General features: G+C 39.6%; 1 protein-coding gene across 1 annotated transcript; it reads right to left on the bottom strand.

Moving 5' to 3' along the window:
- Nucleotides 1–9239: 9239 nt before the first annotated feature.
- Nucleotides 9240–14504, bottom strand: LOC123741815 (zinc finger protein 391-like). The gene is made up of 2 exons (XM_045716017.1): nucleotides 13877–14504; nucleotides 9240–10470 (listed from the first exon to the last, which is right to left on the bottom strand). The coding sequence occupies exons 1-2, from the start codon at nucleotides 14256–14258 to the stop codon at nucleotides 9584–9586; spliced, it is 1269 nt and encodes a 422-aa protein (XP_045571973.1). The 5' UTR covers nucleotides 14259–14504; the 3' UTR covers nucleotides 9240–9583.
- Between the last annotated feature and the right edge of the window lie 6306 nt (nucleotides 14505–20810).

The raw sequence follows: 20810 nt of genomic DNA, 5'->3' as shown, positions 1-20810 counted from the left end.
TCCTGACTCCAGACTTAGTCAACACACCTAGTCATCAAACCCACTGCTAGCTAGTGGGTTTGCTAGCTAAACAACCGTTACCGATTAGCAGCGCTGTAGATACTAATACATTACAACGGAACGGTTTGACTAGTGCAGTGTTAGCTAGCTAGCTACATAGTTGTCTTTGTCATAGCTTGATAATTGTGTAGTTTAGTAATTATCGAGGTTAGCTAGCCAGCTATTTCCGTCCCCGCGACGCCATTGTTCCATACCTAGCCAACTATTACCGACGAGCAGCATTGTAGAAACTAAATACATTACAAAGGAACGTCTTGATTAGTGTTATGTTAGCTAGCTACAAAGTTGCTTTTGTATAATAGCCAACCTCTACCGACTAGCAGCACTGTAGAAACTATCACATTACAACGGAACGACTTGATTAGTGTAGTGTTAGTGTTAGTTAGCTAGCATTTTCGACATTTTAGTCAATAAGATTTTTGCAACGTAAGCTTAACTTTCTGAACATTCGAGACGTGTAGTCCACTTGTCATTCCAATCTCCTTTGCATTAGCGTAGCCTCTTCTGTAGCTTGTCAACTATGTGTCTGTCTATCCCTGTTCTCTCCCCTCTGCACAGGCCATACAAACGCTTCACACCGCGTGGCCGCTGCCACTCTAACCTGGTGGTCCCAGCGCGCACGACCCACGTGGAGTTCCAGGTCTCCGGCAGCCTCTGGAACTGCCGGTCTGCGGCCAACAAGGCTGAGTTCATCTCAGCCTATGCTACCCTCCAGTCCCTAGACTTCCTGGCGCTGACGGAAACATGGATTACCACAGATAACACTGCGACTCCTACTGCTCTCTCCTCGTCTGCCCACGTGTTCACGCATACCCCTAGAGCATCGAGCCAGCGGGGTGGTGGCACTGGAATCCTCATCTCTCCCAAGTGGACATTCTCTCTTTCTCCCCTGACCCATCTGTCTATCTCCTCATTTGAATTCCATGCTGTCACAGTTACCAGCCCTTTCAAGCTTAACATCCTTATCATTTATCGCCCTCCAGGTTCCCTTGGAGAGTTCATCAATGAGCTTGACGCCTTGATAAGTTCCTTTCCTGAGGATGGTTCACCTCTCACAGTTCTGGGTGACTTTAACCTCCCAACGTCTACCTTTGACTCATTCCTCTCTGCCTCCTTCTTTCCACTCCTCTCCTCTTTTGACCTCACCCTCTCACCTTCCCCCCCTACTCACAAGGCAGGCAATACGCTTGACCTCATCTTTACTAGATGCTGTTCTTCCACTAATCTCATTGCAACTCCCCTCCAAGTCTCCGACCACTACCTTGTATCCTTTTCCCTCTCGCTCTCATCCAACACTTCTCACTCTGCCCCTACTCGGATGGTATTGCGCCGTCCCAACCTTCGCTCTCCCTCTCCCGCTACTCTCTCCTCTTCCATCCTATCATCTCTTCCCTCTGCTCAAACCTTCTCCAACCTATCTCCTGATTCTGCCTCCTCAACCCTCCTCTCCTCCCTTTCTGCATCCTTTGATTTTCTCTGTCCCCTAATCCTCCAGGCCGGCTCGGTCCTCCCCTCCTGCTCCATGGCTCGACGACTCACTGCGAGCTCACAGAACAGGGCTCCGGGCAGCCGAGCGGAAATGGAGGAAAACTCGCCTCCCTGCGGACCTGGCATCCTTTCACTCCCTCCTCTCTACATTTTCCTCTTCTGTCTCTGCTGCTAAAGCCACTTTCTACCACTCTAAATTCCAAGCATCTGCCTCTAACCCTAGGAAGCTCTTTGCTACCTTCTCCTCCCTCCTGAATCCTCCTCCCCCTCCCCCCCCCCCCACTCCCTCTCTGCGGATGACTTCGTCAACCATTTTGAAAAGAAGGTTGATGACATCCGATCCTCGTTTGCTAAGTCAAACGACACCGTTGGTCCTGCTCACACTGCCCTACCCTGTGCTTTGACCTCTTTCTCCCCTCTCTCTCCAGATGAAATCTCGCGTCTTGTGACGGCCGGCCGCCCAACAACCTGCCCACTTGACCCTATCCCCTCCTCTCTTCTCCAGACCATTTCCGGAGACCTTCTCCACTACCTCACCTCACTCATCAACTCATCCTTGACCGCTGGCTACGTCCCTTCCGTCTTCAAGAGAGCGAGAGTTGCACCCCTTCTGAAAAAAACCTACACTCGATCCCTCCGATGTCAACAACTACAGACCAGTATCCCTTCTTTCTTTTCTCTCCAAAACTCTTGAACGTGCCGTCCTTGGCCAGCTATCTCTCTCAGAATGACCTTCTTGATCCTAATCAGTCAGGTTTCAAGACTGGGCATTCAACTGAGACTGCTCTTCTCTGTGTCACGGAGGCTCTCCGCACTGCTAAAGCTAACTCTCTCTCCTCTGCTCTCATCCTTCTAGACCTATCTGCTGCCTTTGATAATGTGAACCATCAGATCCTCCTCTCCACCCTCTCCGAGCTGGGCATCTCCGGCGCGGCCCACGCTTGGATTGCGTCCCTACCTGACAGGTCGCTCCTACCAGGTGGCGTGGCGAGAATCTGTCTCCGCACCACGTGCTCTCACCACTGGTGTCCCCCAGGGCTCTGTTCTAGGCCCTCTCCTATTCTCACTATACACCAAGTCACTTGGCTCTGTCATATCCTCACATGGTCTCTCCTATCATTGCTATGCAGACGACACACAATTAATCTTCTCATTTCCCCCTTCTGATAACCAGGTGGCGAATCGCATCTCTGCATGTCTGGCAGACATATCAGTGTGGATGACAGATCACCACCTCAAGCTGAACCTCGGCAAGACGGAGCTGCTCTTCCTCCCGGGGAAGGACTGCCCGTTCCATGATCTCACCATCACGGTTGACAACTCCCTTGTGTCCTCCTCCCAGAGTGCTAAGAACCTTGGCATGACCCTGGACAACACCCCTGTCGTTCTGGAGTTCTGTACTGGTGTGTGTGTTAATATAAAAGGCTTAGTACATTGTAAGGATTTTCAGAGCTCTCATAAATTAACGTTTAAACCCTTGTAGGCTGGCTATCCGTCTGCTTCATTCAACCAGAATCTAACACACTCTGGGGGGGCAGACTGAGTAGTTTAATTGAAGTTCGGTTTAAGAACATTGATAACTTAATTCACGTAACAGGAAACCACTAGTTATGGATGTAGTATATCTGGTAATGAGGAAACCACTAGTTATGGATGTAGTATATCTGGTAATGAGGAAACCACTAGTTATGGATGTAGTATATCTGGTAATGAGGAAACCACTAGTTATGGATGTAGTATATCTGCTAATGAGGAAACCACTAGTTATGGATGTAGTATATCTGCTAATGAGGAAACCACTAGTTATGGATGTAGTATATCTGCTAATGAGGAAACCACTAGTTATGGATGTAGTATATCTGGTAATGAGGAAACCACTAGTTATGGATGTAGTATATCTGCTAATGAGGAAACCACTAGTTATGGATGTAGTATATCTGCTAATGAGGAAACCACTAGTTATGGATGTAGTATATCTGGTAATGAGGAAACCACTAGTTATGGATATAGTATATCTGCTAATGAGGAAACCACTAGTTATGGATGTAGTATATCTGCCTGGAGCAAAAATGGTGAGCTAAGATTTTAGTTTTTCACAATGTATTCTGAATATTACAGCGCAAGATCAGGAGTGCTACTCAAGTAAAGTCACATTAAGCTCTGTGTCTACTCACTAATTCACCACCGTGGGGGAAACTCAGGGGAGTTCTCATAGGCTGACAGCAAAAATAGCCTCCATTTACAGGTTGATGATGAGTACATTTCACATTACTTTTGGATTATAATTGTAAGGCTCGTTTGAATCTCCTGCTTAATATGTTTGTGTTATTGTCGCAAATCAACTGATTTATAGTTAAACACTTCAACCAGTTAAATGCTCTTTGGCTAGCTTTTCCATCAGCCTGACAATAAGGGTTTGTACACTAAGTGTTTAACAAATTGGCCCATAACTTCACCTAACAATAACATAGACCTACTGTAGGACCCATAACTTTATCTAACAACAACATAGACGTAGGACTATAAATCATTTAATATTTCAGGTGAAACATGGAAATTAAAATGTCTTTGTCATGACATTTCATAACCTGATCACCAAATAATTTTGTGAATAATCCCACTAGGCTACTCTGTAATGTGTTGTCATTCTAAATGTCCTGAATATAGGAAAATAGCTCTGTGTGTTGTACAATATCCTATCCATCAAGGAACAGTTCTCTACACATTATGACCAAAGTAGGAATGTTGGATCCAACGTGGAGCATATCTCTGTGCACAAACAGACTAACGAGACCCTACTGTAAATCAATCAGACAATAACGCATTATAAAAATCAATTTGTTAGGGGTGTTGGATCCAACGTGGAGCATATCTCTGTGCACAAACAGACTAACGAGACCCTACTGTAAATCAATCAGACAATAACGCATTATAAAAATCAATTTGTTAGGGATGTTGGATCCAACGTGGAGAACGGCATAACTGTCTTTACCAGAGTAATGAATGAAGAAGCACTTTGGTTGTTGTTGCATGTCGTCATGTTTGTCATGTGACTGTCATTCAGAAAATGATTTCCTGGATCAGCTGATGATAGTTGAACATGTGACTGTAACTAAACAGCTAAAGTATTATGTATTATGTGTAATTATTGAAGAACCACATTAATGACAGTATCCATTTGGGAGTTGTCAATAAAGTTAAGGTCACTCTTGGTTAGAACCATTGGATTAGCAAACTCTGAAATGATTTAGGATTTCTGTATCCATGAAAACTGTTTTTCCAGCGTAACATAAGGAGACACTAAATGTTACGTAGGTAGAGAGCATTTCAGAGATCTGAATACAAACAACTTTCCTAACAGGACAATAACCTAAACCACAAGGCCAAATCTACACTGGAGGAGCTTACCAAGATGACATTGAATGTTCCTGAGTGGCCTAGTTACAGTTTGGACTTAAATCGTCTTTAAAATCTATAGCAAGACTTGAAAATGGCTTTCTAGCAATGATCAACAACCAACTTGACAGAACATGAAGGATTTAAAAAAGAATAATGAATATTCACATGAATATCAGTCTCCTATTGGATGACATCACAACTTCCCATCAAGCCAACTCCTTGAAGGCCTTACTATGACATCACTCACTCCTTCTAGTTTGCAGTTGTTAAAAAAACACTATTTTGCTCAAAACATTTATTTGTTTCCCATTAGTGTGTTTATACTTTACTGTATTTATATCACTTTTCAACAGGAAAAGTGAACAATTCATACAGTACAAAAACATATTTGAGTGTAGAATGCCCTTTTAAAAATCACACATTAGTTCAACATCTGCAGAGTTTGTGTCCCTGTTTTATTAGATAGTACTCACTGTATTTACTGGTGTTAATCAGATCAAGGTCCCTGTTTTATTAGATAGTACTCACTGTATTTACTGGTGTTAACCAGATCAATGTCCCTGTTTTATTAGATAGTACTCACTGTATTTACTGGTGTTAAACAGATCAATGTCCCTGTTTTATAAGATAGTACTCACTGTATTTACTGGTGTTAATCAGATCAAGGTCCCTGTTTTATTAGATAGTACTCACTGTATTTACTGGTGTTAATCAGATCAATGTCCCTGTTTTATAAGATAGTACTCACTGTATTTACTGGTGTTAATCAGATCAATGTCCCTGTTTTATAAGATAGTACTCACTGTATTTACTAATGTTAATCAGATCTCCAGTCTTCTCTTCTTCGTCCTCCTCTAATGTGACAGTAATCTCCCCCTCTTCATCCTTCATTCCAAAAACGTCTTCATCTTCTTTCACTTCATCCTCCACTCCAAAAACGGCATCTTCCTCCTCGTCTTTCACTCTGAAAGCGTCTTTCTCTTCTTCTTTCACGGTAACAGCCTCACCTTCTACTTGTCTTTGTAATGTAACATCCTCCTCTTCCTCTTTCACGACAACGTTCTGCCACAGTCCCTCTTTCTCCGTCCAGCAGACCTCTTCTTTAGCAGGAGGAGAGTAACTTAGTGAGCACATGGTCGGGGATGTTAGCTAGCTAGGCTAATGCTAACTTAACCAGCCAGAGAGTTGACTTACAACGTAAATATTAAATTTAATGGGGTAGCTAGTTGTTTACACATAAGTATGTTTAAATCACAGTTGCAATTAAACCTGGAAAGTGTCTAAAGAACTTGAATGTTCAGACTTTGTCGGCTAGCGAGCTACCGAGGTGGCTGCAGTTGTTGAAGAAGCGTTCCGTCCACTAGATTATACGTCACACTAGAAACATCGCCTGAAAGACACATGTCGCCATCTGCTGTCTGGAGGGAGGAAACGCAGTTGAGGAGGGAAAACTATTTTTATTCTTCATTGATTATAATATTATAAAGGAGTAGGGAAACGTTTTTTTTCTCTCCATTAAATATGAATATTATATCAACAAGTACAAAGAGCAACAAGTGTTTGATTAGTTCAGATTTTTTATGAGAATTTAAAACAAACTCTACATCTACTCCACATCTGTATTTCTGATTCAGTCAAATAACTAGATATCAAAATAAGCACCTAGTTATTGGTACCCTTGATAATGATGAGCAAAAATTACTGTATGAAATAAATAAATTAACTTTACCCACTACCAGGATATTTTAGCCCAAAACCTGGTTACCTCTCTGCTAGGAGGCTGAAACTTGGCCATAAGAGGATCTTCCATTAAGACACATCAATATCCACAAAGAAATGGTTAATTGGGCACAAAAATCAACATTTTTAATGGCCATCTCAGTCTTCGGACTTGAACTCCATTGAAAATCTGTGGTTTGAATTGAACAGGGCAGTCCATAAGACAGACTAAATAAATCAAGGACATGGAGAGATTCTGTATGGAGGAATGGTCTAAGATCCCACCCAATGTGTTCTCTAATCTCATTAAACATTTCAGTGTCGTTATCCTCCCAAGGGGAGGGTGCTGGAGTACTGAAAACATGGGTGGCAATAATTCAGACCCCAACCTTTTGAGAATTACATTTGAAACTAAATCTCTTTCTCTGAGCAATTGTATTAGTATAAAATAATATAATTTCCTTTTTTTGTGTTGGTGTAACAATACATCATGTAGATGTATATAATGAACAGACTAGGTCTATACTGCTCCTACATGGTGTAACAATACATCATGTAGATGTATATAATGAACAGACTAGGTCTATACTGCTCCTACATGGTGTAACAATACATCATGTAGATGTATATAATGAACAGACTAGGTCTATACTGCTCCTACATGGTGTAACAATACATCATGTAGATGTATATAATGAACAGACTAGGTCTATACTGCTCCTACATGGTGTAACAATACATAATGTAGAAGTATATAATGAACAGACTAGGTCTATACTGCTCCTACATGGTGTAACAATACATCATGTAGATGTATATAATGAACAGACTAGGTTCTATCCTATTCTACTATCTGTATTCTACTGTATTACTCATCTCATATGTATATACTGTATTCTATACTATTCTACTGTATCTGTCTATGTATTACTCATCTCATATGTATATACTGTATTCTATCATATTCTACTGTATCTGTCTATGTATTACTCATCTCATATGTATATACTGTATTCTATACTATTCTACTGTATTTTAGTCTATGCCACTCTGACATTGCTCGTCCAAATATTTATATATTCTTAATTCCATTCCTTTACTTTAGATGTGTGTATTTGTTGTGAAGTTGTTACATATTATTGCACTGTTGTCCTTGAGTGGTCCAGCCAGAGCCCGGACTTGAACCCGATCAAACATCTCTGGAGAGACCTGAAAATAGTTGTGCAGCGATGCTCCCCATTCAACCTGACAGAGCTTGAGAGGATCTGCAGAGAAGAATGGAAGAAACTACCCAAATACAGGTGTGCCAAGCTTCTAGTGTCATACCCAAGAAGACTCAAGGCTGTAATCGCTGCCAAAGGTGTTTCAACAAAGTACTGAGTTAAGGGTCTGAACACTTATGTAAATGTAGGATTGGGCCGTTGTCATCAAACTTCCATGATTAGTAAGAATTAGGGTAGATTTATAGGACTATTGTTTTTATGATTCATACATACTTTCCTAACCCTAAAATGTACCTAAATAATCTACAAGATCAGAGTATTTTTAAATCTACCAGTTGGTGTTGAAACAGAGACGAATGATGACTTTCTTGAATTGATCCCTAGTTTCTGACTCCGTGTATTCTATTGAGTCCGTCAACAAAATTAGAATGAAAAGGTATTTAAAGGTACAACATTCTAATTAAAGGTATTACCGTATTTAAAAGAATGGCTTAAGATGAAATGGACTCTAAACCCTATTGAATGAAAACTCCATGACAAAATCTGTTGGCCAACAACTGTGAGGGTTTTCAGCAAGGTATCAACACATGCAGAGTGTGAGTAAGCAAGACATACATTCCTAAATGGGGATCGGCCCCAGTCTCCTGGTAAAACACCAGAACCCTCCCCTACAGCATTTATGTTCATTTTGAGAAAGTAGCACTACAGTCTCCGGGTAAAAAACTACTTTTGGGTAAAAATAGACGCAACACCTGTCTATGAATTTGAGAGGTTACATTGATGCTCCAGATACTCAACTAGTCTAAAGCAGACCAGTTTTATTGCTTCTTTAATCATAACAACAGTTTTCAGCTGTGCTAACATAATTGCAAAAGGGTTTTCTAATGATCAATTAGCCTTTTAAAATGATAAACTTGGATTAGCTAACACAACGTGCCATTGGAACACAGGAGTGATGGTTGCTGATAATGGGCCTCTGTACGCCTATGTAGATATTCCATTAATAATCAGCCGTTTCCAGCTACAATAGTCATTTACAACATTAACAATGTCTACACTGTATTTCTGATCAATTTGATGTTATTTTAATGGACAAAAAATGGCTTTCTTTTAAAAAAAAGGTTATTTCTAAGTGACCCCAAACTGTTGAACGGTAGTGTACATCTACATCCTCCCATGTTGCTGAACCACTGATCAATAACTCCCTATTACAGGAAAAAACACTATTTCCATTGGTTGTTAGTACTGTACTGACCTCTCGTCCTCTGTCTCTCTCTTACTCTGCCTTGTGTATTTATCTTCAAAATATTCTTATAGTCCCGACATAGAACCAAATAGACTTCCCAAAAATAATATGGCATTTACTTTATTTCACATTTATTTAATCAGATATGTCAATTGAGAACCAATACGCATTTACAATGACAATCTGAATGAAGAAATACTAATATCAATCTATTTAATAATTAACATGTTTGAAATATCCCAATGATATAGTGAACAACATTTAGGGGTTTACACTTGCATTCAATCAATCTTAAGTTCATAATCAAAACATTTTTTTTTACTCTTTTAATCCGATTTTCGACATGATCATGTCTTGAGCTGGAAAAAACATGTAGACCTATTTTTCAGTATGATTTCATTCATACAATATTATTTAATGTAGAATGAACAAAAACACAATTTCTCAATCAAAAACATAAGTCAGAACACAGCCTCTCTATTCTCTCATGTGATTTCAGGTCCTCTGACTGGGAAAATGTCTTTCCACAATGAGAGCAGTGGTATGTCTTCTCCTCCTGTCTATTAGTATGTTGGAAAGGCTTTTCTCCTGTGTGTGTTCTCTCATGCTTTTTCAAGCTCCCTAACCGGGTAAAACTCTTTTCACATCGGGAACATTTGTAAGGCTTTTCTCCTGAGTGTATTCTCTCATGCGCTTTCAGGCTCCCTCGATGGGTAAAACTATTTTCACAATTGGAACAGTGGTAAGGCTTTTCTCCTGTGTGTATTCTCTCATGCTCCTTCAGGCTCGCATACCACCTAAAATTCCTTCCACAGTGGGAACAGTGATAAGGCTTCTCTCCAGTGTGTCCCCTCTCATGTGTTTTCAGGCTCCCTAACTGAGTAAAACTCTTTACACAGTGGGAACAGTGGTACGGCTTCTCTCCAGAGTGTCTTCTCATATGTATTTTCAGGTTCCCTAACCCAGTAAATATCTTTCCACACTGAGAGCAGTGGTAGGTCTTCCTATCTTCTGTGTGTATTTCTTCATGTTGTTTCAGGTACCGTAACTGGGTAAACCTCTTTCCACACTGGGAACATTGGAAACTCTTTTCTCTTGTGTGTGTCCTCTCATGCTCTTTTAGGTTCCCTAACTTGGTAAAACTCTTTCCACAGTGGGAGCATTCGTAAGGGTTTTCTCCTGTATGCGTTCTCTCATGTACTTTCAGGTTCCTTAACCACTTAAAACTCTTTCCACACTGGAAACAGTGGTGTTGTCTCGCTGGTTTGGGCGTCTCTGGGTCTGGTTCCCCTGAAGGAGTCTCCCCGCTGTCAGAGTGAGAGTCTGGTCCCTCTCCTACCAAAGACAGAGTATTTAGTTAAATATTAAACAGAGAACTGAATTAAACCTCCATAAAATAAAACTGTCTTCCTGTGAGGCTAGATTCCTCAAAAACCTGAAGTCAGTTTTCAGAACATTACATAATTTAATAAAAACTTGGTGGCCGCCCTAATAATAATAATAATGTAGAACATAAAATCTAATCTTTCTCTCATGTTTATAGGCTGAGCAGAGCTCTACAATAGGGAAAGGGGGATACCTAGTCAACTGAATGGATTCAACTGAAATGTGTGTCCCGTATTTAACCCAACCCCTCTGAATCAGAGATGTGTGGGGGCTGCCTTAATAGACAGCCACGTCATCGGCAGCCAGGGAACAGTGGGTTAACTTCCTTGCTCAGGGGCAGAATGACAGCGTTTTTACCTTGTCAGCTCGGGGATTTGATCCAGCAACCTTTCGGTTACTGGCTCCTACCTGCCAGGCTACATAATGTCGTATTTTAGGCTGAGCAGAGCTCTATAATAATAGATAATGTCAAGTTTATAGGCTGAGCAGAGCTCTATAATAATAGATAATGTCATGTTTATAGGCTGAGCAGAGCTGTATAATAATAGATAATGTCAAGTTTATAGGCTGAGCAGAGCTCTATAATAATAATTAATGTCATGTTTATAGGCTGATCAGAGCTCTATAATAATAGATAATGTCATGTTTATAGGCTGATCAGAGCTCTATAATAATAGATAATGTCATGTTTATAGGCTGATCAGAGCTCTATAATAATAGATCATGTTTATAGGCTGAGCAGAGCTCTATAATAATAGATAATGTCATGTTTATAGGCTGATCAGAGCTCTATAATAATAGATAATGTCATGTTTATAGGCTGATCAGAGCTCTATAATAATAGATAATGTCATGTTTATAGGCTGATCAGAGCTCTATAATAATAGATCATGTTTATAGGCTGAGCAGAGCTCTATAATAATAGATAATGTCATGTTTATAGGCTGAACAGAGCTCTTTAATAATAGATAATGTCATGTTTATAGGCTGATCAGAGCTCTATAATAATAGATAATGTCATGTTATAGGCTGATCAGAGCTCTATAATAATAGATAATGTCATGTTATAGGCTGATCAGAGCTCTATAATAATAGATAATGTCATGTTATAGGCTGATCAGAGCTCTATAATAATAGATAATGTCATGTTATAGGCTGATCAGAGCTCTATAATAATAGATAATGTCATGTTATAGGCTGAACAGAGCTCTATAATAATAGATAATGTCATGTTATAGGCTGATCAGAGCTCTATAATAATAGATAATGTCATGTTATAGGCTGATCAGAGCTCTATAATAATAGATAATGTCATGTTATAGGCTGATCAGAGCTCTATAATAATAGATAATGTCATGTTTATAGGCTGATCAGAGCTCTATAATAATAGATAATGTCATGTTATAGGCTGATCAGAGCTCTATAATAATAGATAATGTCATGTTATAGGCTGATCAGAGCTCTATAATAATAGATAATGTCATGTTTATAGGCTGATCAGAGCTCTATAATAATAGATAATGTCATGTTTATAGGCTGATCAGAGCTCTATAATAATAGATCATGTTTATAGGCTGATCAGAGCTCTATAATAATAGATAATGTCATGTTATAGGCTGAACAGAGCTCTATAATAATAGATAATGTCATGTTTATAGGCTGAACAGAGCTCTATAATAATAGATAATGTCATGTTATAGGCTGATCAGAGCTCTATAATAATAGATAATGTCATGTTATAGGCTGAACAGAGCTCTATAATAATAGATAATGTCATGTTATAGGCTGATCAGAGCTCTATAATAATAGATAATGTCATGTTATAGGCTGATCAGAGCTCTATAATAATAGATAATGTCATGTTATAGGCTGATCAGAGCTCTATAATAATAGATAATGTCATGTTATAGGCTGATCAGAGCTCTATAATAATAGATAATGTCATGTTATAGGCTGAACAGAGCTCTATAATAATAGATAATGTCATGTTATAGGCTGATCAGAGCTCTATAATAATAGATAATGTCATGTTATAGGCTGATCAGAGCTCTATAATAATAGATAATGTCATGTTATAGGCTGATCAGAGCTCTATAATAATACATAATGTCATGTTTCCAGGCTGATCAGAGCTCTATAATAATAGATAATGTCATGTTTATAGGCTGATCAGAGCTCTATAATAATAGATCATGTCATGTTTATAGGCTGAGCAGAGCTCTATAATAATAGATAATGTCATGTTTATAGGCTGAACAGAGCTCTATAATAATAGATAATGTCATGTTTATAGGCTGAGCAGAGCTCTATAATAATAGATAATGTCATGTTATAGGCTGATCAGAGCTCTATAATAATAGATCATGTCATGTTATAGGCTGATCAGAGCTCTATAATAATAGATAATGTCATGTTATAGGCTGATCAGAGCTCTATAATAATAGATAATGTCATGTTATAGGCTGAACAGAGCTCTATAATAATAGATAATGTCATGTTATAGGCTGTATTTGATCCAATGTAAATAACATTTTGTTGGTGTCCCACTTCATCTCTAAAGTAATAATTACCATATTTTCTAAATGATAATTCTTTAGTTCAGCCTTTCCTTGAAATGGCTATTTTATTTTATGTTTTTTGTAGACTTACAAACGTTTGCTAATATGTTCAGTCTCCCCAAAACGCTTGTCCTTTTGCTAATATGTTCAGTCTCCCCATAACACATGTCCATTTCATGTCAATAATGCATCTTATTTTATGTATTTCTCCAACATTATTTAGAAATCTGCTTTTTGTTGGTATACACACTCCACACAAGGCCTACAATAGACACACATCAAAAGTTTCATTTATAACTTGTTTGCCATTCTGTGAGACAATTAAGTTGTGATTTTGTGGTGGGAGGGACTCTGATGGTATACACATGTTACAGTTAAGCAATAAGACCAGAGGAAGTGTGGTATATGGCCAATATAGCATGGTTAAAGACTGTCCTTATGTACAACACAGCACAACGTGCCTGGATACAGCCCTTAGCCGTGGTATATTGGCCATATATCACAAACCAGAGGTGTCTTATTGCAATTATAAACTGGTTACCAATGTAATCAGAACAGTAAAAATGCATGTTTTGTCATACCCATGGTATACGGCCTGATATACCACGGCTGTCAGCCAATCAGCATTCAGGGATTTAATCACCCATTTTAAAATGTAGCTTCAACATATTATAACATAAATTCCTAGAGTACAGAACAACATTTTCAAGTACAGAATTTCAGTAGCATGCTGCTTTAAAACAACACATTCGTTCAAAACCTTTGCAGTTAGAGCTCGTTTTTAAGACAGTACTTACTGGTGGTAATCAGATCTCCTGACTCCTCTGTCAATATGACAGTTCTCTCTCCCTGTTTCCCCTCCTTCACTTCAAAAACTACATCCTCCTCTTTCACCTCTTCCTCTTCTTTCACGGTAACAGCCTCCTCTTTCTCTTCCTCCTCTTCTTTTACAGTAACATCTTCCTCCTCTTTCACTCTGAACGTGTCTTCCTCTTCTTTCACTGTAACGTCTTTCTCTTCTTCTTTCACAGTAACAGCCTCACCCTCTACTTCTTGTTTTACTGTGACATCCTCCTCTTCCTTCTCCTCTTTCACGACAATGTTCAGCCCCAGAGCTTCTTTCTCCGTCCAGCAGACCTCCTCTTCTTTAACAGGAGGGGAGTAGTTTAGGGAGCTCATGTTCGGGGATGTTAGCTAGCTAGCTAGTTAGCATGAGCGACTAGTTTAGTGCTAGGCTAATTTATCAAGCCAGCTAGTTGACTAACAATGTACCTATAACATTTAAATGGGGGCAATTAACTAGATGTCAGAAGTATATTTAAAAAACAGAGGCAAATATGCACAGAAACAGTCTAAATGTTTCGGCTGTTGGCTACCAAGGTGGCTGACTCGTTGTTGTTGATCCGTTCCGTCCACTAGATTATACGTCACGCTGCAGCATCGCCTGAAAGACGCACATCGCCGTCTGCTGACTGGAGGGAAATGCAGTTAAGATTGTTGTTTTTTTTGCACACAAATGTATTTTTATTCCTTTCATGAAATAATAATATTATATTGAGACGTTCAAATAGAGCACTGCATATTTTAAGTGAGAATTTAAAACATACTATCATTCACATCTGTATTTAAGGCAGTTTCATATTCATTCATTTAAAGAAACCCACTGGTCACACTGGTTGAATTATCTGTCAAACTAGGAACTCCGCAGCCTAGTTGAACAGTGATCTATGTTCTATGAACGCTGCTGGGAGCAAACTGGAGAGTAGCTACAGGAAAACAAACCTAACTGCATGTCCAGGCCCTGGTATCTGTATTTAAGGCAGTTTCATATTCATAATTTTTTTATTTTTATTATTATTTATTTATTTTTTATTTTTTTAGTTTACAGTAATGTATTCGCTAACTATTATTTTATTTTTTTTGTAGTTTTTTAGTTTGCACAGATCTTTATTTAACTTGTTGTAAATAACAGTAACATGCAAAACATAAACATAACATAACATAACAGCCAGAGGGAATCCAAAGAAATTAGAGAAAAGAAAAAAACTATTATATCAAATCAAATACAGACATATATCGAATACATTTTTTTGACATATTGTTTTGTATACGTTTTAAAGATTCTACGTACTTTTCCAAATCAGATAAAAAAATTAAGAAAAGGGGCTTTATCTTCATAAATTTTGATTTGTGGATGAAAGATTTTCCTAATAAAATAAAGAGATTTATGACATACTCACGTTCAATTGTGGAATCAGTGTAGTAAAATAATATGTCAAACTTAGTAATATCAATGGTTGTATGCAATTTGCGGCTAAGATATAGTTTTACATCAGTCCAAAATACTTCACTATATAAACAATTACAGAATAAGTGTTCAATAGATTCAGTTTCTAGTTCACAAAAACTGCATTCACTGGTAACGTCAAATATATATTTAGAAATTAAGCTATTACACGGATAGCATCTATGGATTATCTTAAAGGAGATCTCCTTTACTTTATTGGTCACCATAAATCTGTGTGGAGTGAGCCAAGCACGGCGCCAGTTTACATCAAACGATGAAGCCCAACAAAATATCGCAGAGGGAATAGACTTCCTGTAGAAAATATCCCTTATTAAACGATTGTTGAATTTCGTATCTAGTAGACCAATGCCATTCAACTGAATATCGCTTACAATCGGAGATATTCCAAAATATGCATTATTCTGAAGTAAAGTTTTTATCCCACTAGGTATAGCTTTAATAACAGTGTCATATTCCTTGCTTGAAACCTCAAAGTTGTATATTTCCATAAATTCTCTCCGTCTAAATAGATTCCCACTGTTATTAACCAATTGGCTGACAAAAACAATGTTTTTCGAGAACCATTTATGGTTAAATAACATCTTATTTCTATGTAATATTGACCCATTGTTCCAAATAAAACATTTATGAGGTGAAAAGTTGTGTTTATACAACAAAGCCCAGCACATTAAAGCCTGCTTGTGAAAAACCGCCAGTTTCACAGGAATTTTACCCACAATATATGGACATTGTAGTAAAGAATTAAGCCCGCCGAACTTCTGAAAAACAAAATGAGGTATAATATTCCAGAAGCTATGAGGATTTTTTATGTACCTTTTAATCCAGCTGACCTTTGATATCTGATTGAAGAGAGTGAAATCTAAGACATTTAGACCGCCATCACAAACCCTGTTGGTGATAACATCTCTTTTATCTTATGTGGCATGTTTTTCCATATGAAGTTGTACAAAAGCCTATCTAAGGTACAGCAAGTGGATTTGGGAATGTCAATAGATGAAAAAAGATAGGATGCACGAGATAGCCCCTCAGCTTTGGATAAAAGCACCCTTCCTTGAAGACTTAAATCCCTCCCTAACCATGAGGATAATTTTTTTTTTGACAGATTCAGTTACAGGGTTCAAATTAAGATCATTCATAGCCTTAAGATTTTTGGTGATCTTTACACCGAGGTAGGTTACAGTATCTTTTTCAGAGATGTAACAATCTGCTGGGTTGATATATATATATATATATAAATATACTTCTGTGAATATCTGAACCATTTGCATCCAAAAATAAACTGGTCACATTCAGGAGATAAACTTTGTAAGGACTGTGTGTGTTTTTGTGTAAATAGTTTCTGAAAAAGTGTGTCCAGCTCAAACGCTGATTGTTGCGTCATTGGAAACTGTCCGTTTTATAGAGGGTTCTAAACGAGCTTTCTAAACGAGCGTTCTAAATGAGCGTTCTAAATGAGTGTTCTAAAACAGCGATCTAAACAAGCGTTCTAAACGAGCGTTCTAAATGAGTGTTCTAAAACAGCGTTCTAAACAAGCGTTCTAAATGAGTGTGTCCAGCTCAAAGGCTGATTGTTGCGTCATTGTAAAGTGTCCGTTGTAACGGGGTTCCAACCTACTAATCAACCCACTTCAGGGACTGTAGAACGGCTGGTAGGAATAATAACAATGGCTGGGCTGATGGGCACTTCAGTGACTTGGAGCCTTTGATTGCCCTGCCTCTGGGAGCCTGTCCACTTGTTACATGATTACTGAGTGAAAGAGAGCCTATGAAAGTTTTCATGGAGGGTGGGTGCCCCCTGGTGGCTGAACCTGAGATCAATGAGAGAACTTGTCAGAAAAAACGACAGAGTCCCACCTCTTTGTCAATGTACAAAGTAGAGAGTGGGGGAAAAATGTGTAAAAATGGAATTTGTCATGAAAAAAATGTAAATAAAAATAGTGAAAAAGGGTTAAAATAAAGTTCCAACATGAGATGATCAGACTGAACCAACTACTATGTTAAAATGTTTATTCAGTTAGGAAACAGAGGATGTATTACATAAAGTTATCACAGAATTAAATAATACATCCTCACTCACACAGAAAACATGGCTTCATTATTGTTCACAGTTTATTATCATAGTTTCTCACAGATCCTGGCTTCCACTGTTAGAATGGCTGAGCGAGAGGAGGTGGGGCTTTTATTGAAGTATCTATGTGGACCCTACTACAGTTTAACCAGCTCAGCTATAGACTACACCAGCATGACTAGTATCTATGTGGACCCTACTACAGTTTAACCAGCTCAGCTATAGACTACACCAGCATGACTAGTATCTATGTGGACCCTACTACAGTTTAACCAGCTCAGCTATAGACTACACCAGCATGACTAGTATCTATGTGGACCCTACTACAGTTTAACCAGCTCAGCTATAGACTACACCAGCACGACTAGTATCTATGTGGACCCTACTACAGTTTAACCAGCTCAGCTATAGACTACACCAGCACGACTAGTATCTATGTGGACCCTACTACAGTTTAACCAGCTCAGCTATAGACTACACCAGCACGACTAGTATCTATGTGGACCCTACTACAGTTTAACCAGCTCAGCTATAGACTACACCAGCGTGACTAGTATCTATGTGGACCCTACTACAGTTTAACCAGCTCAGCTATAGACTACACCGGCATGACTAGTATCTATGTGGACCCTACTACAGTTTAACCAGCTCAGCTATAGACTACACCAGCGTGACTAGTATCTATGTGGACCCTACTACAGTTTAACCAGCTCAGCTATAGACTACACCAGCGTGACTAGTATCTATGTGGACCCTACTACAGTTTAACCAGCTCAGCTATAGACTACACCAGCGTGACTAGTATCTATGTGGACCCTACTACAGTTTAACCAGCTCAGCTATAGACTACACCGGCATGACTAGTATCTATGTGGACCCTACTACAGTTTAACCAGCTCAGCTATAGACTACACCAGCATGACTAGTATCTATGTGGACCCTACTACAGTTTAACCAGCTCAGCTATAGACTACACCAGCATGACTAGTATCTATGTGGACCCTACTACAGTTTAACCAGCTCAGCTATAGACTACACCAGCACGACTAGTATCTATGTGGACCCTACTACAGTTTAACCAGCTCAGCTATAGACTACACCAGCACGACTAGTATCTATGTGGACCCTACTACAGTTTAACCAGCTCAGCTATAGACTACACCAGCACGACTAGTATCTATGTGGACCCTACTACAGTTTAACCAGCTCAGCTATAGACTACACCAGCGCGACTAGTATCTATGTGGACCCTACTACAGTTTAACCAGCTCAGCTATAGACTACACCAGCATGACTAGTATCTATGTGGACCCTACTACAGTTTAACCAGCTCAGCTATAGACTACACCAGCGTGACTAGTATCTATGTGGACCCTACTACAGTTTAACCAGCTCAGCTATAGACTACACCAGCATGACTAGTATCTATGTGGACCCTACTACAGTTTAACCAGCTCAGCTATAGACTACACCAGCATGACTAGTATCTATGTGGACCCTACTACAGTTTAACCAGCTCAGCTATAGACTACACCAGCGTGACTAGTATCTATGTGGACCCTACTACAGTTTAACCAGCTCAGCTATAGACTACACCGGCGTGACTAGTATCTATGTGGACCCTACTACAGTTTAACCAGCTCAGCTATAGACTACACCGGCATGACTAGTATCTATGTGGACCCTACTACAGTTTAACCAGCTCAGCTATAGACTACACCGGCATGACTAGTATCTATGTGGACCCTACCACAGTTTAACCAGCTCAGCTATAGACTACACCGGCATGACTAGTATCTATGTGGACCCTACTACAGTTTAACCAGCTCAGCTATAGACTACACCGGCATGACTAGTATCCATGTGGACCCTACTACAGTTTAACCAGCTCAGCTATAGACTACACCGGCATGACTAGTATCCATGTGGACCCTACTACAGTTTAACCAGCTCAGCTATAGACTACACCAGCACGACTAGTATCTATGTGGACCCTACTACAGTTTAACCAGCTCAGCTATAGACTACACCAGCACGACTAGTATCTATGTGGACCCTACTACAGTTTAACCAGCTCAGCTATAGACTACACCAGCACGACTAGTATCTATGTGGACCCTACTACAGTTTAACCAGCTCAGCTATAGACTACACCAGCACGACTAGTATCTATGTGGACCCTACTACAGTTTAACCAGCTCAGCTATAGACTACTCCAGCACGACTAGTATCTATGTGGACCCTACCACAGTTTAACCAGCTCAGCTATAGACTACACCAGCATGACTAGTATCTATGTGGACCCTACTACAGTTTAACCAGCTCAGCTATAGACTACACCAGCATGACTAGTATCTATGTGGACCCTACTACAGTTTAACCAGCTCAGCTATAGACTACACCAGCATGACTAGTATCTATGTGGACCCTACTACAGTTTAACCAGCTCAGCTATAGACTACACCAGTATGACTAGTATCTATGTGGACCCTACTACAGTTTAACCAGCTCAGCTATAGACTACACCAGCATGACTAGTATCTATGTGGCCCCTACTACAGTTTAACCAGCTCAGCTATAGACTACACCGGCATGACTAGTATCTATGTGGACCCTACTACAGTTTAACCAGCTCAGCTATAGACTACTCCAGCACGACTAGTATCTATGTGGACCCTACTACAGTTTAACCAGCTCAGCTATAGACTACACCAGCGTGACTAGTATCTATGTGGACCCTACTACAGTTTAACCAGCTCAGCTATAGACTACACCAGCGTGACTAGTATCTATGTGGACCCTACTACAGTTTAACCAGCTCAGCTATAGACTACACCAGCGTGACTAGTATCTATGTGGACCCTACTACAGTTTAACCAGCTCAGCTATAGACTACACCGGCGTGACTAGTATCTATGTGGACCCTACTACAGTTTAACCAGCTCAGCTATAGCCTACACCGGCATGACTAGTATCTATGTGGACCCTACTACAGTTTAACCAGCTCAGCTATAGACTACACCAGCATGACTAGTATCTATGTGGACCCTACTACAGTTTAACCAGCTCAGCTATAGACTACACCAGCATGACTAGTATCTATGTGGACCCTACTACAGTTTAACCAGCTCAGCTATAGACTACACCAGCATGACTAGTATCTATGTGGACCCTACTACAGTTTAACCAGCTCAGCTATAGACTACACCGGCATGACTAGTATCTATGTGGACCCTACTACAGTTTAACCAGCTCAGCTATAGACTACACCGGCATGACTAGTATCTATGTGGACCCTACTACGGTTTAACCAGCTCAGCTATAGACTACACCGGCATGACTAGTATCCATGTGG

Source organism: Salmo salar, chromosome ssa03 (genome assembly GCF_905237065.1).
Source record: "Salmo salar chromosome ssa03, Ssal_v3.1, whole genome shotgun sequence".
Classification (NCBI taxonomy): Eukaryota; Metazoa; Chordata; class Actinopteri; order Salmoniformes; family Salmonidae; genus Salmo; species Salmo salar.
The sequence above is the reverse complement of the archived record's forward strand: the minus strand, read 5'-3'. Positions and strand labels throughout refer to the sequence as shown.